This window comes from Hyla sarda, chromosome 5 (genome assembly GCF_029499605.1).
Source record: "Hyla sarda isolate aHylSar1 chromosome 5, aHylSar1.hap1, whole genome shotgun sequence".
Lineage (NCBI taxonomy): Eukaryota > Metazoa > Chordata > Amphibia > Anura > Hylidae > Hyla > Hyla sarda.
In genome coordinates, this window is record NC_079193.1 from 119,129,982 (window position 1) to 119,156,699 (window position 26,718).

Sequence of the window (26,718 nt, forward strand, 5' to 3'; positions counted from 1 at the left end):
CCATCCCCGGTGGCATAATTACCTGGGTCAGGTCCGCGCTGCTGCAGGCCTCCGCCGCGCGTCTACTGCGTCTTTGCTATGCACGGCATATAGGATACAATAGGAGGTTCCAGTGCTACGGTGCCGTCCTTCTAAGGACGTCCATGCCATTTAGGATTAGGGCCCTTTAGCCTAGGTGCAATATAGGTTTACTCAGCTCTCCCAAGGTCCCTGTCATCCACATTCCCTACTGATTAGGTCTCCTGTCCCAATCTGCTGCCCAGCACCCATTATCTATATGGAACGCACTATTTTGCAATGGCTTTTCTTTTTGCCTATTCATTCCATTTTTGAATTTGTTTATATACCGTATTTATCGGGGTATACCACGCACCGGCCTATAACACGCACCCTCATTTTACCAAGGATATTTGGGTAAAAAAAGTTTTTTACCCAAAAATCCATGGTAAAATGAGGGTGCGTGTGTGCGCGTGTATACCCCCATACACCCCAGGAAAGGCAGGGGGAGAGAGGCCGTCGCTGCCCGCTTCTCTCCCCCTACGTTTCCTGGGGTCTAGAGCCCTGCTGCCGGCCCTTCTCTCCCCCTGGCTATCGGCGCCGCTGCCCGTTCTGTCCCCCTGACTATCGGTGCCGGCGCCGATAGTCAGGGGGAGAGAAGCGGCGCTGACAGCCAGGGGGAGAGAAGGGGCAGCGGCATCCATTGCCGGCGCCGCTGCCCCGTTGCCTCCCCCCATCCCCGGTGGCATAATTACCTGGGTCAGGTCCGCGCTGCTGCAGGCCTCCGCCGCGCGTCTACTGCGTCTTTGCTATGCACGGCGCGGCGCACTGACGTCATGCCCCGCGCCGTGCAGCGCATAGCAACGACGCCGGGGACGCACGCCGGAGGCCTGCAGCAGCGCGGACCCGACCCAGGTAATTATGCCACCGGGGATGGGGGGAGGCAGCGGTGCCGGCAATGGGTGCCGCTGCCCCTTCTCTCCCCCTGGCTGTCGGCGGGAGCTAGGGGGAGAGAAGGGCCGGCAGCAGCGCTCTAGACCCCAGGAAAGGCAGGGGGAGAGAAGCGGGCAGTGACGGCCTCTCTCCCCCTGCCTTTTCTGGGGGTGTATCGGCGTATAATACGCACATAGACTTTAGGCTAAAAATTTTAGCCTAAAAAGTGTGTGTTATACGCCGATAAATACAGTATTTGTAAGCTGTTATTCTATTTTTAGAATTGGTTCTGTATTTGTATGCTATGAGAGGCAATCTTTGTATTCTGGTTGCTAAGGACAACCATTGATCTCTGTGAGGTCCTCTACAGGATACCCCTAATTATTCTCTCTCTGGATATCTACGAGTTCTACATAAGTTGGCAGCTACCCATTTCTGGCTAGTCTAGTTCTTTATCTGGTTGTTAGGGGCGATAATTCCCCATGGGTCGCCATCTGGTTGCTTATCCTAAACACCAATAGGTACTTTCCTGTTTTCTATGTACTGGTTGCTAGGGACGATAGCAATGCCCCTCAATTCGGGAGTGCAACATACCATTTACTGACTCCATCACTACACTATATAATTTGTTAGCAAACACCCTAACCAATCAGGGGGTTATTCTTTGATAGCCCCTTTGGTTGCTAGGGACGATGATCTAAGCCCTTGATCCTTTAAGAATACTCCTAGTCATTGCTACTACCCAGATCCAGTATGACTAACTAAACCCTTTTACTTAACAGTGTTAGTGATCACATACAACAGATCTAATAATATATAATGCGGTGGATCTAGAACCCCTTACTTATAGATTGACCTTTGTTCCCTTATTCTTATCTTTACCTATAGATCCCTATTAGCCATAATCGGTTTATCTTTCATGTATCTGTAAGTACTAGCGACGCCGCTGCTGTCAGTTACTTTAATTACCCGATTTGTGGATGCGATGTGAGGCCCCGCCCCTTGCTTGCGTCAGAGGGACGGGACCTACGTGATAGCAGTGTTTGGCGCCGCACTGTGCAGTGAGACGCCGGTGTGAGGTGGTTTTTTGCGCCCCCGTAGATCCATGCGTCCGCTCCTCCCCCAGCTCTCCGAACATTTACGAAGCTAGAACTGGGGGAGGGCAGAGCAAGGGGAAGGAGAAAGTTCACGCCCCCTCCCTCATCTCCCCTCTCTGAGCTCGGCTGCTGGACGCAGATCTCCACGGCACGCCCCCTCCCCGAGGACATAGATCTCCACGGCAGGCCCCTCCCTCCCTTATCTCCCCGAGCTGAGGACGTAAATCTCCACGGCAGGTCCCCTCAAAGGGGGACATACTGCACGGGCTACAGGCTAAAGGGGGACAAAGGAGGACATACTGCACGGGCTACAGGCTAAAGGGGGACAAAGGAGGACATACTGTACGGGCTAAAGACTGCACAAACTAAAGGGGGACATACTGAGCTCTATGTGTAAAGGGGGACATACTGTATGGGCTAAAGGGGGACATTTAGAGCCCGTGCAGTATGTCCCCCTTTATACACAGAGCTCATTGGGAGCACTGCTCTACGTCCTCAGCTCGGGGAGATGAGGGAGGGACCTGCCGTGGCGATCTATGTCCTCAGGGAGGGGGCGTGCAGTAGAGATCTGCGTCCAGCCGAGCTCAGGGAGATGAGGGAGGGGGCGTGAACTTTCTCCTTCGCCTTGCTCTGCCCTCCCCCAGTTCTAGCTTCGGAAATGTTCGGAGAGCTGGGGGAGGAGCGGACGCATGGATCTACGGGGGCGCAAAAAAAAACACCTCACACCGGCGTGCACACTTAGCACGTCTATCCTTACTCTGCCACAGTAGAGTCTTGTTTGATAATCGTGGATGGATGTCTGTAAGTACAGAGGGCTGCTAGTCGTACACATGGTGGGCAGTGGGTGTACTGTATATAGACATATATATTATTTCTATTATAAGGTCATTGAGTGGACTACGTTTTATTTTACTTACATAGATCCCCCTAACTGGTCGTAGGCTGTAGTCAGGATCGTGAGTATCTGCCAGTTTATCTATTTAATTGCTATGAGACCCTGCAGGAGGGGTAAGTGTTGGTGTACCTGACTTTAATGTCGGTGTATTTATTTTTTTTGTCTGTCTTCTCTTGCAGGTACCAGCATCTGACTATACAGCGCTACTACATGTTTACCAGGGGATGACTGTTTGCTTGTCATGATTCTTTTGATATGAGTTGGAGTATATGGAGTTGATGCCAGAGATGAATGGATGTCCTGGAGGCAGGGTGAGATGCTTGTGAATTTTGGGGAGGTAATAGAAAATCCGGTGCTTTAGAGTGCATCAACAAGCATCGGAGCGTCGGACCAACGGGTCTCGACACATGGCTTAACGTCATCAAAGCTACTCCCATTGAACAGATCAGCAAAGAGGTCTCCCACAGGTACAGAACACTGAGACGCAGAGAGAACTACTGGATCCTCTCCCTCCAGACGCTGGTCCCCCGAGGTCTCAATGAGATGATCGAATGTAACCCGTGATCCTACCCACTGACCACATGTCTTCTTTACCATGGGTGCCTTCTCATGGGTCCCTTCTAATCATTCCATTGCACCAGCCCTGTTTCATTTAGGTGTACTGTTTCCTCCATCCCCAGGTCCTCGTTTCACATATGTCCCTTCTCACTCTTACACACCTGCCATACTTTTACCACACCCCGCCACCTCCTTCACCTCTTGCAATACTTTTATTTACATCCACACCTGTTATACTTATTTTGCCTACCATGCAAGTATATATCTATGCATAGATTCCTTGGATATTTATAGATTTGTATATATGTATATATCTATGTGTATCCACCTCTCTGATATGCCTGTTATTGCTGTGTTATGCCCATTATGCCTACCGCTCAACACCATGCATATATACAGTTATGCATTTATTCCCCTATGCATATGTACATATGTATACACCGCTCACTCTCTCCTATTTTTCAGCACACTAATAGTCCTGTTACATATTACACCCATCTGTCTATATGCATTGCATCCCACCTTATGCCACCCACTGTGGCGTCATACTGTCATTCATTACCGATATCCTCCTATCTGGATTATCCATGTGTATAACCCATTCTTTATACTTATTCAGACATCCCATCCCCCATACCCTTTCACCGCAATCCACCCACATTTCTCTCTCTCCACTTAGCCCCATCCACACTGCTTTGCTACTTTAATTTTTTTATCTTACTTCCCAGCAACCTACAAGTGCGCATGATATCTGACAGCTCAGACGGAGCGCACCGCCCGGCTCTTTGAGTCTCTATCACCAGCGGCGCTGTACGCAGCATTGGACGCGTCTCCATGATGACACGTCCTCACTGCGAGACGCGCCCATTGCTGCCCTAGTGACACGTCCCTGGTAACAGTTACTTCCGCTTTGCGCTTAGGATACACTGCTGTGTTCTCCGGCGCAAGCAGAGTTTACAGATGTTTACTATTTTTCTTCATCTCTGCGAATTTCAGTTATTCCTCCCACACAGAACTATCAGTTTAGGATTACATACTGTTTTATACATATATATGTTTATTTTTTGTTCTCTTTATTGTATTCTGCTATGTACTGTACTTCACTTTGGCCCCTCCCCATTGATTTGGGCTCCAAAATTCAAGCATATTTAACCCCTTAATGACGCCAGTCCTGGTGTGGTGGTAATTTACGCACCAGGACGCACATTTACGTCCCATACATGACTGCGAGCATCGGAGCGATGCTTAGGTCATGCACGGAAGGTCCCAGCTGCTGATAGCAGCCAGGGACCCGCCGGTAATGGCCGACATCCGCGATTGCGCGGAAGTCCACCATTAACCCTGCAGATGCCGTGATCAATACAGATGATCCGATCATCCAGAACGGCAGACAGAGGTCCCCCTCACCTGCCTCTGCTGCCTTCCACGGGCCTTCTGCTCTGGTCCGAGATCGAGCAGACCAGAGCAGAAGATGACCGATAACACTGATCAGTGCTTTGCCCTATGCATAACACTCAACAGTATTAGCAATCGGATGATTGCTATAAATAGTTCCCATAGGGGACTATTAAAGTGTAAAAATAAAAGAAAAAAAAGAAAAGTAAAAAAAAATTTAAAAATCCCCTCCCCCAATAAAAATTTAAATTGTCCCATTTTCCCAATTTCACCTCTAAAAATTGAATAAACATATTTGGTATCTCTGCATGCGTAAATATCCGAACTATTAAAATATAATGTTAATGATACCGTACGGTGAACAGCGTGTGTTCCCGTCTGCCGGCGGGTCTGGGATTCGCAACACGGGACATGCCCGCATGGGAGTCCCAGCCACGCTCCACTTCCGCCTCCTCCTCGGTGTCTCAGCTCCAGCACGCGCGTCCCCATCTCCTGGGACGTGCATGCCTGTTACGCCGAGCGCTCCGGGTCCCGGCTCCTCCCCGGAGCGCTCGTGGCGGGAGCGCTGCACCGGGAGCGCTGCATTAGTGTCACCGGCGGGGATGCGACCCGCGTAGCGAGACGCGCCCGCCCGCGGCTCGCATCCCAATACCCTCACCTGTCCCGTCCTCCGTCTGCTCAGTCCCGGCACGCGCGGCCCCTCTCCCTAGGACGCGAGTGCGCCGGCTCTGAGATTTAAAGGGCCAGTGCACCATTGATTGGCTCCTGGCCCAATCAGTACTTACACCTGTGTCCTCATTATAAAAACCCACTTCCCCTTCCTGGTATCGCCAGATCTTGTTGCCTCAGTGCCAGTGAAAGCGTTCTTGTGTATGTTCCAAGCCAGTGTTCCAGGCCCTCTGCTGTTGCCCCCCACTACGATCCTTGCTGCCTGCCCTGACCTTCTGCTACGTCCGACCTTGCTCTTGCCTTGTCCCTTGTACCGCGCCTATCTCAGCCGTCAGCTGGGGTTGAGTCGCTATCGGGTGGAACGACCTGGGGGTTAACTGCGCTGCAAGTCCATCCCGCTTTGCGGCGGGCTTTGATGAAAACCAGTAACCCCCTTAGACTCCGTTCCCCTGGTACGGCCCACGTCATCACCCCACTGACACAGAGGATCCACGTACCAGTATCCTCACTGCATACCTATCCGGATCCTGACAGTAGATCCGGCCATGGATCCCGCTGAGGTCCCGCTGCCAGTTGTCACTGACCTTACCACGGTGGTCGCCCAGCAATCTCAACAGATAGCGCAACAAGGACAGCAGCTGACCCAACTGACCGTCATGCTGCAACAACTTCTGCCACAGCTTCAGCAACCATCTCCTCCGCCAGCTCCTGCACCTCCTCCGCAGCGAGTGGCCGCTCCTAGCCTCCGCCTGTCCCTGCCTGACAAATTTGATGGGGACTCTAAACTGTGCCGTGGTTTCCTGTCTCAATGTTCCCTACACTTTGAGATGATGTTGGACCAATTCCCCACAGAACGGTCTAAGGTGGCATTCGTGGTTAGTCTCCTGTCTGGAAGGCCTTGTCATGGGCCACACCGCTCTGGGACCGCAATGATCCTGTCATTGTCACGGTCCAGTCCTTCTTCGCTGAAGTTCGTAGTGTCTTCGAGGAGCCAGCCCGGGCCTCCTCTGCCGAGACTGCTTTGCTGAACCAAGTCCAAGGAAGTTCTTCCGTAGGCGAATACGCCATCCAGTTTCGTACCCTCGCCTCAGAATTATCCTGGAACAATGAGGCCCTCTGTGCGACCTTCAAGAAAGGCTTATCCAGCAACATCAAGGATGTACTGGCCGCACGAGAAATTCCTGCTAACCTGTCTGAACTTATCCATTTGGCCATCCGCACTGACATGCGTTTCTCTGAAAGATGCCAGGAGCTCCGACAGGAAAAGGATCTTGTTCTCACCAGGCGATTTCTCTCCCCGGCTCCCCTCTTCTCTAGTCCACTGCAATCTGTTCCTGTGCCTTCTGCCGAGGAGGCTAAGCAAGTGGATCGGTCCCGCCTGACCCTACAAGAGAGAACACTTCCTAAAAGACTGTCCTATCCGCCCTCCGCGTCAGGAGAGACACACTCCGTTACCTCACAAAGGTGAGACAGCTCTAGGTGTGAATTCTGCTTCTCCACGTCTCACTGTGCCTGTGCGGATTTCTCCTTCTGCAAACTCCTCCTTCTCAGCTGTGACCTTCTTGGACTCCGGTTCTGCAGGAAATTTTATTTTGGCCTCTTTTGTTAATAGGTTCAACATCCCAGTGACCAGTCTCGTCAAACCGCTCTACATTTCTTCAGTCAACGGAGAAAAATTGGACTGCACTGTGCGTTACCGCACAGAACCCCTGCTTATTTGCATTGGACCGCATAACGAAAAAATTGAATTTCTTGTTCTACCCAACTGCACCTCTGAAATCCTCCTCGGTCTGCCATGGCTCCAACGTCATTTTCCTAACCTTGACTGGACCACCGGGGAGATCAAGAGTTGGGGTTCATCTTGTCTCAATTATTGCCTCACGTTTGCTCCCACTTGTCAAACCCCTGTGGCTCCATCTATACCAGGTCTTCCCAAGGCCTACCAGGACTTTGCCGATGTTTTCTGCAAAAAACAAGCAAAGATTTTACCACCTCATAGGCCTTATGATTGCCTTCCTGGTACTACTCCACCCCGGGGCAGGATCTACCCTCTGTCCGCCCCAGAGACTCAAGCCATGTCCGACTATATCCAGGAGAATCTTAAGAGAGGATTCATTCCAAAGTCTTCATCCCCTGCTGGAGCGGGGTTCTTCTTTGTTTCTAAAAAAGACGGTTCCTTACGGCCATGCATTGACTACAGCGGTTTAAATAAAATCACCATCAAAAACCGCTATCCCCTGCCTTTGATCTCTGAACTCTTTGACCGTCTTCGTGGTGCCAATATTTTCACTAAATTGGACTTAAGAGGCGCATATAATCTTATTCGCATCAGGAAAGGGGATGAGTGGAAAACCGCATTCAATACCAGAGACGGACATTTTGAATATCTAGTTATGCCCTTTGGGCTCTGCAACGCCCCTGCAGTCTTCCAGGACTTCGTTAATGAGATATTTCGGGACTTGTTATATACCTGTGTTGTGGTTTACCTGGACGACATCTTGATTTTCTCCTCTAGTCTGGAGGAACACTGTCGTCATGTCCGCCTAGTGCTCCAGAGACTCCGCGAAAATCACCTGTATGCCAAAATGGAAAAATGTCTCTTTGAATGCAAATCTCTTCCTTTCCTAGGTTACCTAGTCTCTGGCCAAGGGCTCAAATTGACCCAGACAAACTGTCAGCGGTTTTAGATTGGCCAAGCCCTTCTGGACTCCGTGCTATCCAACGCTTTCTGGGATTTGCCAACTACTACCGACAGTTTATTCCCCATTTTTCCACCATTGTGGCCCTGACCAGGAAGAATGCCAACCCTAAGTCATGGCCTCCTCAAGCGGATGAGGCCTTCAATCGCCTCAAAACTGCCTTCGCTTCTGTTCCAGTGCTGTCCAGACCTGATCCATCAAAACCTTTCTTGCTGGAAGTGGACGCCTCTTCAGTCGGAGCCGGAGCCGTACTTCTCCAAAAAAAACTCTACCGGACATAACATTACTTGTGGGTTATTTTCTAAAACTTTCTCTCCGGCAGAAAAAAATTACTCCATTGGAGATCGTGAACTTCTAGCCATCAAGTTAGCACTCGAAGAATGGAGGCATCTATTGGAGGGTTCCAAACACCCTATTGTCATTTACACTGACCACAAGAATCTCTCGTACCTCCAGTCTGCCCAGCGTCTGAATCCTCGCCAGGCTAGGTGGTCGTTGTTTTTTGCCCGCTTTAACGTTGAGATTCACTTTCGTCCTGCAGACAAAAACGTCAGGGCTGACGCCCTTTCACGTTCCTCTGATGCCACCGAATCTGAAGTCCTGGTCTCCTCTGCTCCAGCTTCTATTGGACAAACTCCTCCTGGAAAGACCTTTGTCCCTCCCCGTCAGCGCCTCAAGATCCTCAAATTGGGACATTCCTCTCACCTTGCTGGCCATGCTGGCATCAAGAAGTCCATCCAGCTTATTTCTCCTTTGTATTGATGGCCTACGCTGGAGGGTGACGTCACTGATTTCATTCGGGCCTGTACAGTTTGCGCCCAGGATAAAACCCCTCGCCAGAAGCCTGCTGGACTCCTCCTTCCTTTACCCGTTCCCGAGCAGCCATGGATTTTATTACGGATCTACCTGTATCGCATGGCAACACCGTCATCTGGGTGGTCATTGATTGTTTCTCCAAAATGGCACACTTCATTCCGCTTCCAGGTCTTCCTTCTGTGCCACAATTGGCGAGGCAATTTTTTCTGCATATTTTTCGCCTTCACGGGCTACCCACGCATATCGTCTCGGATAGAGGCGTTCAATTTGTGTCGAAATTTTGGATAGCTCTCTGTAACCAATTAAAAATCAAATTAAATTTCTCATCCTCCTATCACCCCCAATCCAATGGACAAGTAGAGAGAGTAAACCAGATTCTTGGTGACTATTTGCGACATTTTGTCTCCTTCTACCCTGGGCTGAATTCTCGTACAATTTCAAAAATTCAGAATCCTCTGCCAAATCCACGTTCTTTGTGGTGTACGGCCGTCACCCTCTGCCCCCTTTCTCCATTCCCACTTCTTCTGTATTGCCTGCTGTAGATGAAGTTACCCGGGACTTCTCTGCTATCTGAAAGGAGACTCAAAAGTCGCTCCTACTGGCCTCTTCTCGTATGAAGAGACATGCCGATAAGAAAAGAAGAACTCCTCCTGTCTTTGCTCCTGGGGACAAAGTGTGGCTCTCTGCCAAGTATATCCGCTTCCGCGTTCCCAGCTACAAGCTGGGCCCACGTTACCTTGGACCATTTAAAATCAAGAGTCAAATCAATCCTGTCTCCTACAAACTTCTTCCCCCTTCTCTCCGTATTCCTAACTCCTTTCATGTTTCACTTCTCAAACCTCTCGTTCTTAACTGCTTCTCCCCCAAGGTTATTGCTCCAGCTCCTGTCTCTGGCTCCTCTGATGTCTTCGCTGTAAAGGAAATCCTCGCTTCCAAAGTGGTCAGGTAAAAAAAAATTCTTGTAGATTGGGAGAATTGTGGCCCCAAAGAGAGGTCTTGGGAATCAGAGGATAATATCCTCGACAAGGAGCTCATTGACAGGTTCCGGGGCTCCAAAAAGAGGGGGAGACCCAAGGGGGGGGGTACTGTTACACCGAGCGCTCCGGGTCCCTGCTCCTCCCCGGAGCGCTCGCGGCGTTCACCTCCATGCAGGGCCCCGGTCAGACCAGCTGACCGGGAGCGCTGCATTAGTGTCACCGGCGGGGATGCGACCCGCGTAGCGAGACGCGCCCGCCCGCGGCTCGCATCCCAATCCCCTCACCTGTCCCATCCTCTGTCTGCTCAGTCCCGGCGCGCGCGCGGCCCCGCTCCCAAGGACGCGCGCCGACTCTCTGAGATTTAAAGGGCCAGTGCGCCATTGATTGGCGCCTGGCCCAATCAGTACTTACAGCTGTGTCCTCATTATAAAAACCCACTTCCCCTTCCTGGTATCGCCGGATCTTGTAGCCTCAGTGCCAGTGAAAACGTTCTTGTGTATGTTCCAAGCCAGTGTTCCAGACCCTCTGCTGTTGCCCCTGACTACGATCCTTGCTGCCTGCCCTGACCTTCTGCTACGTCCGACCTTGCTCTTGCCTTGTCCCTATCTCAGCCGTCAGCTGGGTTTGAGTCGCTATCGGGTGGAACGACCTGGGGGTTACCTGCCGCTGCAAGTCCATCCCGCTTTGCGGCGGGCTCTGGTGAAAACCAGTATCCCCTTAGACTCCGTTCCCCTGGTACGGCCCACGTCATCACCCCACTGACACAGAGGTTCCACCACCAGTATCCTCACTGCATACCTATCCGGATCCTGACAATGCCGGAGCTCTGAAATTTAAAAGGGTCAGTGCGCTCATAATTAGTTGTTGCACCTGACACTACATTATAAAGTCCCTGCACCTCCCACACTTCCCTGCCAAATTTTCAGTGTCGGTAGCCTGAGATTAAGCATTCCATGTTTCCTGTAAGCCATACCCGTGTATCCAGACCTTCTTGCTATGTTATTTGACTTCGCACCTTTGCGCTTGTCTTGACCTTCTGCTACGTTTGACTACGCTACTGCCTTATCCTTCGGTACCTCGATTTGCCCAGCTACCTGTGTGGTCGAGCCATGTCGGAGGTAGTGACCTGGGTGTCGCCTGCTGCAGCAAGCCCATCCTGCCTTGCGGCGGGCTCTGGTGAAGACCAGTGGCACCTTAGACTCCGCTCCCCAATACGGTCCTTGTCATCAGCCACACAGTTTAGATCCGGCCATGGATCCTGCTGTGGTTCCTCTGACACATAATCCGGATCTCGCTTCTATCGTGGTCATCCAGTCACAGCAGTTTGCTCAGCAGGCACAGCAGTTGAGCCAGTTATCTGCCATGCCCAGCAGTAACCGCCACAACCACAGCCTCCTCCTGTTCCAGTTCTGCCTCCCGCTGCTGCAGTCTGCTCTGGATCAAAACTTTGCTTGTCTCTTCCTGAGAAATATGAGGGGGATCCCAAGTCCTGTCGTGATTTCGTGACGCAGTGCTTCAAGCGCATTGAACTCATGGTGGAACAGTTCCCTATGGAACGAGCAAAGGTGGCATGAGTCATCAGTCTCTTAACTGGATGGGCGTTCTCCTGGGCAACTCCGCATTGAGATCTCAGTGATGCTCTCACAACCAATCAGGCTTTTCTGACGGAATTTTGGGGTGTCTTTAAGGAACCAGCCCAAGCCTCCTCCTCTGAGACGGCATTGCTGAGTCTTTCACAGGGCAACTCCTCTGTGGGCGAGTATGCCATTCAGTTTCGTACCCTGGCATCGGAGTTATAATGGAACAATGAAGCTCTTTACGCCACCTTCAAGAAAGGACTATCTAATCATATCAAGGATGCCCTTGTTGAAAGGGAATTGCCATCTAAGTTGAATGAACTTATACACTTAGCATCCCGGATTGATATTAGTTTCTCTGAGTGACGTGAGGAACTTCGCCAAGGAGTCTGCATGACCTCGGCGCTTTCCTCGTCTGGCACCTGTCTTCTAGCAACCACCGCAATCTTCTACGTTGCCTCCCGCAGTGGAGTCTATGCAGGTGGATCGGTCTCGCCTGACCCTGCAGAATATCAGATAAACTGAGAATCTATGCCATATGCGGGTCATTTCCTAAAAGATTGTTCTCTATGTCCACAGCCACAGTGAAATGCTCGCACCTAGGGTTGTGGGAGAGGCCTCCCTAGGTGTGAATACCACCTCTCCACGCTTAAATTTGAAGGCCCAGCCTTTTCTACCCTCCAAAGAGATTGTCTCTGTTCTTGCCTTCTTGGACTCTGGTTCAACGGGAAATTTTACTGATGCCTCCCTAGTACATAGGTATCATCTTCCTGTATTTCGCCTGTTAAAGCCCTTGTACATCTCTACAGTCAATGGAGAAAGACTGTACGGTACTGTGCTATACCGCACTGAACAGTGGTCTATACAGGTTGGAGCCCTGTATAAGGAGAACTTGACTTTTTATGTACTCCCTCATTGTTCTTCTCTCCTGCTTGGCCTACCATGGTTGCAACTCCATGCCCCTCAGTTGGATTGGAAAACTGGTGAAGTTCTTTGTTGGGGACCGCATTGCCCTAACCACTGTATTCAAATACGTTTGGCTAAGTTGGAATCATTTTCTTGTCCTCTGCCTGGTTTTCCTTCATTCCTTCAGGACTTTGCTGATGTCTTCAGTGAAAAACAAGCTCAAGTCCTACCACCACATCGTCCCTATGACTGTCCCATTGATTTATTGCCTGGCTCCACACCTCCCCAGGGCAGAATCTAACCTTTGTCGGCCCCTGAAACTCATGCTGTCTAATTACATCCAGGATTATGTATTTAAAGGGCCAGTGCGCCCATAATTAGTTGTTGCACCTGACACTACATTATAAAGTCCCTGCACCTCCCACACTTGCTTCCCACACTTCCCTGCCGGATCTTCAGTGCCCCTAACCTGAGATTAAGCGTTCCATATTGCCTGTTGCCTTACCCATGTATCCAGAACTTCCCGCTAAGTTATTTGACTTCGCACCTTTGCCACCTGTCTTGACCTACTGCTACATTTGACTATGCTACTGGCCTATCCTTCGGTACCACGCCTTGCCCAGCTATCTGTCATCGAGCCGTGTCGGGGGTAGTGACCTGGGTGTAACCTGCCGCAGCAAGCCCATCCTGCCTTGCGGCGGGCTCTGGTGAAGACCAGCGGCACCTTAGACTCTGCTCCCCGATACGGTCCGAGTCCTCAGCCACACAGGTTAGAGGATCCACATCCAGCTTTGTATAATTTTTTTAAACATATTATTCCAAAAAAAATTCATAACAAATTATTACGTTTTATTTATGCAAATATGGTATACATAAAAAATTACAGATCACGGTGCAAAAAATTAGCACTCATACCGCCACTTATATGGAAAAATGAAAAAGTTATAGGTCTTCAAAATAGAGGGATTTTAACCCCTTAACGACCAAGGACGTATATTTACGTCCTTGGCCAGCTCCCGCGATATAACACAGGGTCACCCGGTGACCCCGCGTCACATCGGGTCGGTCCCGGCATGTATCTGAAGCCGGGACCCGGGGCTAATAGCGTGCGGTATTGATCGCGGTGCCGCGCACTATTAACCCTTTAGATGGGGTGTTCAATGTTGAATGCAGCGTCTAAAAGAGTTATGAAAAAGTAAAAATAAAATTATCTGAGTCCTTAAGGGGTTAAACCCTGTATGTCTCATTTTGCTGTGTCACTCACCCGAAGAAGGGGGCGCTGTCCCCCGAAATGCGTTACCCTGTTTGTACTGTTTTTTTTTTCTCCAATAAATTGGTCCAGTTTTGGTTGATACATCCTTCTTTGGCCTGGTCATTTCCATCTACACCGCCTCAGCAGCATCAGCAGCGCCTTTTCCAAAGGGTATTTTGATTCTATTCTTCCACATCTTCCATCAGGACAGGCTGGTCCTCTCCTGCACCCTAGGCTCAGCAGCTGTCTCCAGTGTATTGTTTATAACCCCAGTTGTGGGTTAACACTCAAGCTTTTCACTCGCTCAAGATGAGCACCCACTACCTACGGGCAATGTATGCCCACTAGTGTATTGTTTCACTTTGCCCTTTTTTCTCTTATGGTATCACACTAGGCACCTCTTCGCCAGTCTACATTTTTTTCCTTTCTACAGATCTTACCCAAGAGTCCTGGAGTGGGACCATGGCGCAGTTGTCCTGACATATACTCACACAGCATGGGTACTTCTGACCTTAGAGGTTGATTGTATCCCGGAGTGGACCCCCTTACTCTAGGACCTATATGAATGGCTTTATGTGTGTATGCCCATATACTTCATTATACTAACCTGCAGTTACAATGTGCCGTTGATTTATGGTATTAGTAAAATGTAAGCGCTTGTAAACTTATTTGTGGATAATTTCCACTGCCCATTTATCATTGTTAGTCGCCTACTGGATACATCACTATGATTATGCTGGCCAGTACTACTATACATGATTTGCCATGAGAAGTGCCTTTTTATAAGATGGCCACCCATAGCTTCTATACATTTGTGCGCATTCGCCCACATCGGTCTATGCAGTGACAGTAGGACGATGGGTCCGTGGGGCACGTGGAGGTTTCCAGTTTATCTGGATGTGACATTCCGGGGCCTATGCATTCAGAGTGTTTACAGACGTAACATGAAGAGAAGACACAAGAGATGATTGGTTGGCAATATGTCTGACATCAGGTGAGCGCTGCCCTCCGAACCAGACCAAGAACGAAAATAATGTAATCTTCGAGGATACATTGAAATGTATGTCACAATCTTACAATGCACATTTGCACCATTGTCACTATTACACGATAGGATGATTTCTATGTAATAGGTGTACTGTGGATCACTGATATTGTAGCATTTATATGTCAAGTTTTGCTATGTTTTGACAACTGAATGACACCCCCACACCCCTGATTTACATGTGTAATTAGAGGCCTATAAGTATGCAGTTAATTGCACAATGTCGCTGAGATCTATTGAATAAGATAGGGCCAGGGACTGTTGATAGGATTCATCTTCCGACACATTCTATGTTTCTATTATGCTTGAGAAAGGCTCTATTGATGAGCCGAAACTTTGCGTGTATTGCAGATGTGTGAATAAACACCAACTTTTGGTTTCACCCACCACTGGAATGCCACTTCTACTTCTATTTTGTATTGCTTTTGGAACTTGAGTCTGGTCCTGGAGCTGAGCACCCAGACGGATCAAGAATCCAGGCAGTGTGCTGCTTATGGTGCGCCTTCAGTTGGATGTTTTTTTAATATATATATATACACATCCTCTTGGGGACGCAAGGCGTATGCAAATGCCCTGCATCCCTGATCCTTAACCCCATTTTCATTTTTTCCTCATCACCTTCTAAAAATCTTAACGCTTTAAATTTTGCACATAAAATTCCATATGATGGCTTATTTTTTGCAACACCAATTCTACTTTGCAGTGACTTTAGTCATTTTACCCAAAAATCCACGGCGAAACGGAAAAAAAAATTATTGTGCGACAAAATTGAAGAAAAAATTTCATTTTGTAATTTTTGGGGGCTTCCGTTTCTACGCAGTGCATTTTTCGGTAAAAATAACACATTATCTTTAGTCTGTAGGTCCATACGGTTAAAATGATACCCTACTTATATAGGTTGGATATTGTCGTACTTTGGAAAAAATCATAACTACATGCAGGAAAATGTATATGTTAAAAATTCTCATCTTCTAACCCCTATAACTTTTTTATTTTTCCGCGTACGGGCCGGTATGAGGACTCATTTTTTGCTCCGTGTTCTGAAGTTTTTATCGGTACCATTTTTGTATTGATCGGACTTTTTGATCACTTTTTATTCATTTTTTCATGATATAAAAAGTGACCAAAAATACACCATTTTGGACTTTGGAATTTTTTTGCACGAACGCCATTGACCATGCAATTTAATTAACGATATATTTTTATAGTTTGGACATTTCGGCACGCAACGATAGCACATATGTTTATTTTTATTTACACAGTTTTTTTTTATGGGAAAAGGGGGGTGATTCAAACTTTTATTAGGGAAGGGGTTAAATGACCTTTTGTTAACTTTTTTTTCCACCTTTTTTTTTTTTTTTTTTGCAGTGCTATAGCTCCCATAAGGAGCTATAGCACTGCACACACTGATCTCCTATGCTGATCCCTGCAAAGCCATAGCTTTGCATGGATCAGTGAGATAGGGGCTCGATTGCTCAAGCCTGTAGCTCAGGCTTGGAGCAATCAATCGACGATTGGACGCCGCGGAGACAGGTAAGGAGACCTCCACTTGCGTCCTAGCTGATCGGGACATCGCGATTTTATCATTTACTTTCACTTTCAGATGCGGGGGTCAACTTTGATTGCCGCGTCTGAAGGGTTAACAGCGCGCGGCACAACGATCAATGCCGTGCGCTGTTAGCCCAGGGTCTCGGCTATGATCAGCAGCCGGGACCGACCCGGTGTGATGTGGGGTCACGGCGTGACCCCGTTTTAAACACCGGGACTGGGCGTAGGGCGTACAGGTACGCCCTACGTTCTTAAGGAGTTAAGGACTCTGGTCCCGTTTACCGGGTTTAAACCGTTCTCACCAGCAGAGAACAGGTTAAACCCAGTGGGTCCCGGTTGCTACGGGCAGCCAGGACCCACGGTTAATGCCGGGCATGGCTGATCGGGCCGATGCCTGGCATTAACCCTTTAGACGCTGCAATAAAAGTTGATAGCGGCATCTAAAACGAAAGTAAAAGAATCCCGGCAGCTCAGTTGAACTGATCGCGACAAAATTGCGATGTCCCGATCAGCTTACCGGGTGACGGGAGGGTCCTCACCTGTCTCTCCGTTGTCCGATCGGCGATCTACTGCTCCATGCCTGCGCAGCAGGCAGGAACAGCAGAGTGCCTGTTACACTGATCAGTGCTTTGCAATGGCAGAGCACTGATCAGTATATGCAATCATAAGATTGCATGTTTTAGCCCCCCTAAAATAATGTTATAAAGAATAAAAATAATCATATGTGGTACCGTCGCGTGCGTAAGTATTAGGTTGGCTAAACCACACAATTGTGGATTTTTGGTCACTTCATATACCATAAAAATATTAATAAAAAACAATCAAAAAGTTCCATCAAAACAAAAATGGTAACTATAAAAACTACAGATGACGGCGCAAAAAATTAGCCCTCATACCACCCCGTACACAAAAAAAAAAAAAAGTTATAGGGGTCATAAGATGCCAATTTTAAACATATATAAGTATTAAAATAAAATAAAACCTACATAAATTGGGAATCCTTGTAATTATATGGACCTACAGAATAAAGATAAGGTGTCATTTTTACCAAATATTGCACTGCGTAGAAACTGGAGCCCCCAAAATGTACAAAATGGAGTTTTTTTTTATTTCACCCCCCAAATATATATTTTTTTGTTTCGCCACAAGTTATATTCTAAAATAAGTGATGTCATTGCAAAGTACAATTGGGTCTGTAGGTGTAGGCGCAAAATTGAAAGTGTTGTGATTTTTACAAAGGAAGGAAGAAAAAGCGAAAATGCAAAAAAGAAAATCCTTAAGGTCCTTAAAGGACATGTCCGGTGCTCACTTTTCTTATTGTATCCGGTCCGGGCTGCAAAAAAAAAAAGAGAACAAACATTCTCTTACCGGCCCCAGGAGCTCCGGTACAGGTGTTCGGTCCCCGGGCTGTATTCTTCTTACTTCCTGTTAGCCCGGCACGTCACACGGAGCTTCAGCCTATCATTGGCCGAGGCGGGACATCGCTGCGGCCGGTGATAGGCTGAAGCTCCTTGTGACGTGCCGGGCTAATGGGAAGTAAGAAGAATACAGCCCGGGGACCGAACACCTGTACCGGAGCACCGTGGGAGCGTAGGCAGGTATGAGAGAAAGCTTATTTATTTATTTATTTATTTTTTTTGCAGCCCGGACCGGATGCAATAAGAAAAGTGAGCAATGGACATGCCCTTTAAGGTGAAAATAGGCTGAGTCCCTAAGGGATATATATATATATATATATATATATATATATATATATATATATATTATATTTCTATATTTTTACACATGTTGATATACATATATACACATATTATATATATGTGTGTGTGTGTATATATATATATATATATATATATATATATATATATATGCAAGAAGAAACAAGGTCCAGCACCAGGTTGCAAGTAAAAACTTCTTATTCTTTTATTTCAAGATTCTGCGGTACAGGGTAGAAAGTCTGACGCGTTTCGCTAAAAAGCTTAATCGTAGACTGCCATGCAATCACAGGAGACAACTTAAAATACCAAAGTAACAATAGAGAAAAAAATCAGCTCACCCAGTCGTCTCCAAGGTATATGGAAAATAGCACAATACACCTGCACCAGCGGGAGCTCCGGATGGTCTCTGAGGCCAAGTCCTCAGGTGAAGCAATCAGGAAGGAGAAAAGGAAGTTCCGGCTCCCAAGGCTGGATAAAACATTCAAGTTTATTTCTTCATATTAAAATCCAGTGCATGAGCAAGCAATAAAAGCAATGTAAGGGAGAACAACACCAAACGCACCGACGCGTTTCGACTTAACGCTAAGTCTTAGTCATGGCCACTACAAAGCCCAGCATGACTTCCTTTTATATCGTAATATCCCATAGGAGGGGAAGAAACACCCATGGGTGTGTACCCACAGGTGAGGAATACAATGCAATACAGTCCCATTAAATGTAACAACCGTAATCTAGTGTTAGAACATGAATGCAAAAATATATGTATATATAAATATACATCTATACACACTTGACATCATGAGAGATGTATAATAACTAATATATATATGACAAATCATGTCTGTAATTGAGTCCGGACGGGAAGCGTGAATCCATACACAGGATCCAAAACGCCTCCCGTCTGAACAGGGACTTGCACCAGTCCCCTCCTCTACGAGGAGGATGTACTCTCTCCAGACCTGTAACTTCTATCCTGGGAACGATGCCATCATGTTTTTCTATTATGTGTTTGGCTATGCCCGACATGGATCTATTTGAAAATTGACCTGGTGAAGGTAAATTGAGATGTTCTTGTATTCTGATTTTTAATTTTCGATTGGTACATCCAATGTATTGGAGCATACATTCTAAACAGGTAATGCTGTATACAACGTGATGTGTTTGACAGTTAATGTAACTTTTGATGTTATAACTGATGTTAGTGACACATGATTTGAAGGTGTTAGAGTTAGTCATAAGCTTGCAGTTATTGCATCTATTTCTTCCACACTGATAACTCCCTTTGGTGGAAAGCCAGGTATTGCCCTGTGTATTATGAGCTGTGATGTCACTAGGTGACAGTTGTGCGTGTAGGGATCTGGCCCTTAGGGGAACGACTTTAATACTGTTTGCCTGTAGAATCTTGGACATAGTGAGGTCATGATGTAAGACCGGTAGATGTTTGTAAATGATATTTCTAATTTCCGCAAACTGATTGGAAAATGAGGTGGTGAAAGTTAAATTAATTTCTGTGTCTGGGTGTCTATTAGTTAATTTATCCTTAAGGTAGTATCCCGGCGGTTTGGAATTCACGATACCCTCTGCTCTTGCTATAGTGTGTGTGTTATAGCCCCTATCTCTCAGGCGTTTCCGAATGTCTTTGCATGTATCAGAATATACAGAATCTTGTGTGGATGTACGCCTGGCCCTGACAAATTCACCTATTGGAAGGTTTAAAATAGTTTGATGGGGATGACAACTGGTAGCATGAAGAAGGCTATTGCCTGAGCATGGCTTACGGAAAAGTTTAGTCTGAATGCAATCATTGGCTGGATCACCCGTGAGTGTAACATCTAAAAAATCTATGTTCACGGTATTCGTGTTCATGGTGAATATTAAAGAAAAATCATTGTGATTAAGAAATTGAGAAAATTGCTGGGCTTCAATAGAAGTCCCCCGCCACACTAGGAGGAGGTCATCTATGTATCGCCCATACCACCCTATGAGATGGTAAAACGGGTTGGCTGGCGAAAACAAGACGACCTCCTCCCAGTAAGCCATATAGAGATTGGCTAGGGATGGCGAAAATTTAGAGCCCATCGGGCAGCCAGTAATTTGCAAATAATAAGTATTATTAAAGCAAAAGAAATTGTGTTGGAGCAGGAAAAGCATGACCTGTAAAATATATTCCTGTAGATCATAATCATAATTACTATATTTTTTGAGATGGTATGATACGGCTATAACGGCCATGTCATGCGGTATGCATGTGTACAGAGCCGTAATGTCACAGGTCATCCAGCTCTCTTGATCAGACCAATGTAGGCGTTCCATAGCCTGGAGTAAAGTTGCCATGTTTGTAGTTGCCATGACTAAGACTTAGCGTTAAGTCGAAACGCGTCGGTGCGTTTGGTGTTGTTCTCCCTTACATTGCTTTTATTGCTTGCTCATGCACTGGATTTTAATATGAAGAAATAAACTTGAATGTTTTATCCAGCCTTGGGAGCCGGAACTTCCTTTTCTCCTTCTTAAAATACCAAAGGTATAAGTCACATGACTGACCTCGTTATCGTTAATAACATGTTACATATAAAACCTGGAATTGGAATCCATTCAGAGCACTAATTATAGTGTCTGTTCACACTCTTAGATTATCATACACTGCGTTAGGAACTATTTCATATTTAAAGTTCACTGAATACAATACCAAGAGTTTACCCAGCAATAAATTAAATTGTAGGACGTGTTTTGGCCTCTTGTTGATTTAATATTTATAAATTTTTCAATTTTTTTTTAAATTTTTTTAAATTTTTTAATTTAAAAAAAAAACGCAGTGGATGAAAAAATGGATTGTGAACTAGACGTACAAATTGTCATATACATACGGAAACCACAATAGGGGGGGGGGAAGGAGAAGGGAACAAACAGGCAAGAAGAATTTAACTTTAGCACGGGAAAAGAAAGATTTTTTGTATAAATACATATATGCTTGTCATTATCAGAATACGTACATGGGAAAAGCGCACAGTGCAGCTAGTGCGTAATATTATACGATATTGACTGCCATGTGAGAACAACATCAATTTGTGTGTGATTATTAACAGGATGAAATAAATGGAGACCATCAATGAACAGTTTTTTATATATAATTTTGTTATTATTTGTAATTTTATGGTGTATATATTGTTATTATTATTAATACTTTTTATCTTTAAATGTTTCTTATTTTAATTTTTGTTATTTATATTTCTATGTATTTTCTGATAACATTAATTACTATGCCATAATATCCTGGATAGCATTACTACTTTATTATTTATATTTTTATTTATATTTTATTTTTGTTTTATTGATTATTTTGTTGTTATTATTTTAAATCGTTAGTATTATTATTTATTTATTTTTATTTTTCATATGTGGATCCTATCATGCTATTCCATAACATAAAAACATGATTGCCCTACATAGTTGGATGGATTTGGTCTATGAATACAGTGTGAGTTATGGCATTGTCAATCCACACTGGATTGTTTCATTTATTCATACCTATAAATACTATTCCTACAAAATATAACCTAACAATAAAAATGCAATATTATGGACAAGTTAACATCATATCCATTCTTTTATTTAAACCTTCTGGGTATCTAGTTCCCAGAAGGAACATCCAATAGGTCTCTCGTTTATACATCCTGTATTTGAGATCTCCACCTCTTGGCCCCAAGGATATCTTCTCCAATCCCGAGACACGGAGGCTATTTGCCTCCCCCCCATGTATTTCTCTGAAATGACGAGGTAACATGGAGATACCTGGTAGATTACTCCTAATATCCGACACATGTTTTCTGAATCTCATTTTTAAAGAGTTGCCTGTGCAACCCACATATTGTAATTTGCAAATTGTGCAAGTCGCCACATATACAATATTTTTAGTATTACAATTTATATAATTTTGTATACTGTGTGCTTTTCCCGTAGTGCATGATATCACTTCATTTGAGACACTCATATAGTCACACGTTAAACACTGATTGTGTCCACATTTCCAATTTCCTTTGGCATTGAGCCAATTCTGGCTGTTTGTTTTGGTATTACTTTTACTTACAAAAAAGCTTGGGGATATTTTAGACCCTATAGAGGGACCCCTCCTAGATACAATAGCAATACCTCCCGCTACAATATTTCTTAAAGCTGGATCAGTTTCAAGTACTGGGATGTATCTATTTATGATATTTTTTATTTTATTAAATTGGGTGCTATACGGTGTGACGAAAAAAGGTCTCTTGAATTTAGATTTAAATTTACTGCTTTTGCCGCCTGCATTATGTGATTCCTCCTGCTTCTGTCTCCTCCTAGAGTATGCCACTAAATCCCTCCGATCGATTTCATTAACCCCTTAAGGACCAAGGACGTACCGGTACGTCCTTGGTCCTGCTCTTCTGATATAACGCGGGGTTACACAGTAACCCCGCGTCATATCATGGCGGGCCCGGCGTCATAGTGAAGCCGGGACCCGCCTCTAATAGCGCGCAGCGCCGATCGCGGCGCCGCGCGCTATTAACCCTTTAGCCGCGCGCTCAAAGCTGAGCCGCGCGGCTAAAAGTGAAAGTGAAAGTTCCCGGCTAGCTCAGTCGGGCTGTTCGGGATAGCCGCGGCTAATCGCGGCATCCCGAACAGCTGACAGGACAGCGGGAGGGCCCCTACCTGCCTCCTCGCTGTCCGATCGCCGAATGACTGCTCAGTGCCTGAGATCCAGGCATGAGCAGTCATCCGGCAGAATCGTTGATCACTGGTTTCTTATGAGAAACCAGTGATCAACATAGAAGATCAGTGTGTGCAGTGTTATAGGTCCCTATGGGACCTATAACACTGCAAAAAAAAAGTGAAAAAAAAAAAGTGAATAAAGATCATTTAACTCCTCCCCTATTAAAAGTTTGAATCACCCCCCTTTTCCAATAAAAAAAAAACACAGTGTAAATAAAAATAAAAATAAACATATGTGGTATCACCGCGTGCGGAAATGTCCGAATTATAAAAATATATCATTAATTAAACCGCTCGGTCAATGGCGTGCGCGCAAAAAAATTCCAAAGTCCAAAATAGTGCATTTTTGGTCACTTTTTATATCATTTAAAAATGAATAAAAAGTGATCAATAAGTCCTATCAATGCAAAAATGGTACCGTTAAAAACTTCAGATCACGGCGCAAAAAATGAGCGCTCATACCGCCCCATACACGGAAAAATAAAAAAGTTATAGGGGTCAGAAGATGACAATTTTAAACGTATTAATTTTCCTGCATGTAGTTATGATTTTTTCCAGAAGTCCGACAAAATCAAACCTATATAAGTAGGGTATCATTTTAATCGTATGGACCTACAGAATACATATCAGGTGTCATTTTTAACGAAAAATGTACTACGTAGAAACGGAAGCCCCCAAAAGTTACAAAACAGCGTTTTTTTTTTCAATTTTGTCGCACAATGATTTTTTTTCCCGCTTCACCATAGATTTTTGGGCAAAATGACTGACGTCATTACAAAGTAGAATTGGTGGCGCAAAAAATAAGCCATCATATGGATTTTTAGGTGTGAATTTGAAAGAGTTATGATTTTTTAAAGGCAAGGAGCAAAAAACGAAAATGCAAAAACGGAAAAACCTCCGGTCCTTAAGGGGTTAATTTTCTTGTGTGACTGATTCAAGATTTTATCATTATAGCCTCTATTTCTCAGCCTAACACACAGGTCTTCTGCTGCCACTTTAAACTCATCGTCTCTAGAGCAATTGCGCCTGATCCTACAGAGCTCCCCAAATGGGATGTTATCCAAAACATGTTTTGGGTGACAGGAGGATGCCCTTAATATGGAGTTAGTCGCCGTTTCCTTCCTATAAGGAAGGACTTCTATAACATTATAACATCCTCTCTGCCCATCTAGGAAATTAATACTATCCTTGTTAAAGAATGATGTGAACCCTAAATTAAGGTCATTGGATCCAATATATTTAACAAAATTCTCAAATTCATCCTTTGAATCTTTCCAGATTATTAAAATATCGTCAATGAAGCGCCCTAGCCAATGTATGCTATTCAAATATGGATTATCAATATTGAATATGAACTGGGATTCCCAATGGAACATAAAGATGTTCGCAAAGGAAGGGGAGTATTTAGCCCCCATCGATGCTCCCCTGGTCTGAAGGAAATAATCACCATCGAACATGAAATAATTGTGTTTAAGCAAAAATTCTGTAGCGATGGTGATGAAGTCCCTCAGACCAGGGGAGTACGGGCTATATTTTTCCATGTGTAAGGATAAAGCTTCTAGACCCTTGGACCAAGGAATAGATGGATACAATCCTATGACATCCTTGGGGCCAAGAGGTGGAGATCTCAAATACAGGATGTATAAACGAGAGACCTATTGGATGTTCCTTCTGGGAACTAGATACCCAGAAGGTTTAAATAAAAGAATGGATATGATGTTAACTTGTCCATAATATTGCATTTTTATTGTTAGGTTATATTTTGTAGGAATAGTATTTATAGGTATGAATAAACGAAACAATCCAGTGTGGATTGACAATGCCATAACTCACACTGTATTCATAGACCAAATCCATCCAACTATGTAGGGCAATCATGTTTTTATGTTATGGAATAGCATGATAGGATCCACATATGAAAAATAAAAATAAAAAATAAATAATAATACTAACGATTTAAAATAATAACAACAAAATAATCAATAAAACAAAAATAAAATAAAAATAAAAATAATAAAGTAGTAATGCTATCCAGGATATTATGGCATAGTAATTAATGTTATCAGAAAATACATAGAAATATAAATAACAAAAATAAAATAAATTAAAATAAGAAACATTTAAAGATAAAAAGTATTAATAATAATAACAATATATACACCATAAAATTACAAATAATAACAAAATTATATATAAAAAACTGTTCATTGATGGTCTCCATTTATTTCATCCTGTTAATAATCACACACAAATTGATGTTGTTCTCACATGGCAGTCAATATCGTATAATATTACGCACTAGCTGCACTGTGCGCTTTTCCCATGTACGTATTCTGATAATGACAAGCATATATGTATTTATACAAAAAATCTTTCTTTTCCCGTGCTAAAGTTAAATTCTTCTTGCCTGTTTGTTCCCTTCTCCTTCCCCCCCCCCTATTGTGGTTTCCGTATGTACATGACAATTTGTACGTCTAGTTCACAATCCATTTTTTCATCCACTGCGTTTTTTTTTTTTTAAATTTAAAAATTTAAAAAAATGTAAAAAATTAAAAAAAAATTTGAAATATTAAATCAACAAGAGGCCAAAACACGTCCTACAATTTAATTTATTGCTGGGTAAACTCTTGGTATTGTATTCAGTGAACTTTAAATATGAAATAGTTCCTAACGCAGTGTATGATAATCTAAGAGTGTGAACAGACACTATAATTAGTGCTCTGAATGGATTCCAATTCCAGGTTTTATATGTAACATGTAATTAACGATAACGAGGTCAGTCATGTGACTTATACCTTTGGTATTTTAAGTTGTCTCCTGTGATTGTATGGCAGTCTACGATTAAGCTTTTTAGCGAAACGCGTCAGACTTTCTACCCTGTACCGCAGAATCTTGAAATAAAAGAATAAGTTTTTACTTGCAACCTGGTGCTGGACCTTGTTTCTTCTTGCACAAGTGAATAGCCGGAGGCGGTACCGGCCGGTCCACGGCACAGGAGGCGAGTGGGGCGGGCACTGGATGAGCGACTCACAAACCAGCCTTGATATATATATATATATAAATATATATATATATAATATCTCCAAATGTGCACTATGTATTTGCTTGAAAAAAGCCAGCAATTGAGCAGCTGAAATGTTGCTGATGTAAGATGGACATCAATTATTTTTTCACAATCCTATTGGAGTGCTGCAGTAATTATTTTTCTTGTGGATATCTATCTATCATTTATCTATATATTTATTTAAAAAAAAGGAAAGGACTGCAGCACACAACTTCCGTGCAAATCCGAGTGGTTTATTCTGTCTTCAGCAAGAAAGATCAGGTGCACCTCAAGCATGGGTGTGTGAGACCACTGAAATGTTGCACTTTATCTGGAATAAACCACTTTGATTTGCTCTGAAGTTGTGTGCTGCAGTCCTTTCCTTTTTCTTGAAGTTTGGAGTCTCTAAGCAAGGCTCCTATGACTTGCAGGACTACCTCTTTGGAATCTTATGAATTTTATATGTGCTGCTTTTTGGGGATTTCTAGCCATCTATCTATCCATGCTTCTGGATTATATTTTACTTTATACGTGTAATAACATTTCATTTTAAACATACCTGATATAGCTTCAATTGGTATCCATTTTGGAAATATTTCAAGATCTAACAATGGTGTGAGCACTCCTTCAATATTTCCAAACATTGAAGACAAACCAAGGCTGAATAACATTGTAAAAAAGAGAATAGCCCACACTTGGGACCCAGGCATTTGAATGATTGCTTCAGTGAAGACGATAAATGCCAATCCAGTACCAGATGCACTCTGCGAACAGAAAATAATGTTGATACACCAATATAGCTATAGCCAAAATCTTTGATAAAAATACATAACTGGTAAGATTTATTTAG

At 44.7% G+C, this 26,718-nt stretch overlaps 1 protein-coding gene across 5 annotated transcripts in view; it reads right to left on the reverse strand.

Annotated features, from left to right (window-relative positions):
• The window catches only part of LOC130273417 (sodium-dependent neutral amino acid transporter B(0)AT3-like), a 589,425-nt gene that overhangs the window by 138,944 nt on the left and 423,763 nt on the right, over positions 1 to 26,718 (reverse strand). For all 5 annotated transcript variants that reach the window (XM_056520172.1, XM_056520170.1, XM_056520174.1 and 2 more), the window contains one exon: positions 26,428 to 26,632. In XM_056520172.1, the coding sequence (XP_056376147.1) occupies positions 26,428 to 26,632 (205 nt within the window). The remainder of the gene's footprint in view (positions 1 to 26,427; positions 26,633 to 26,718) is intronic.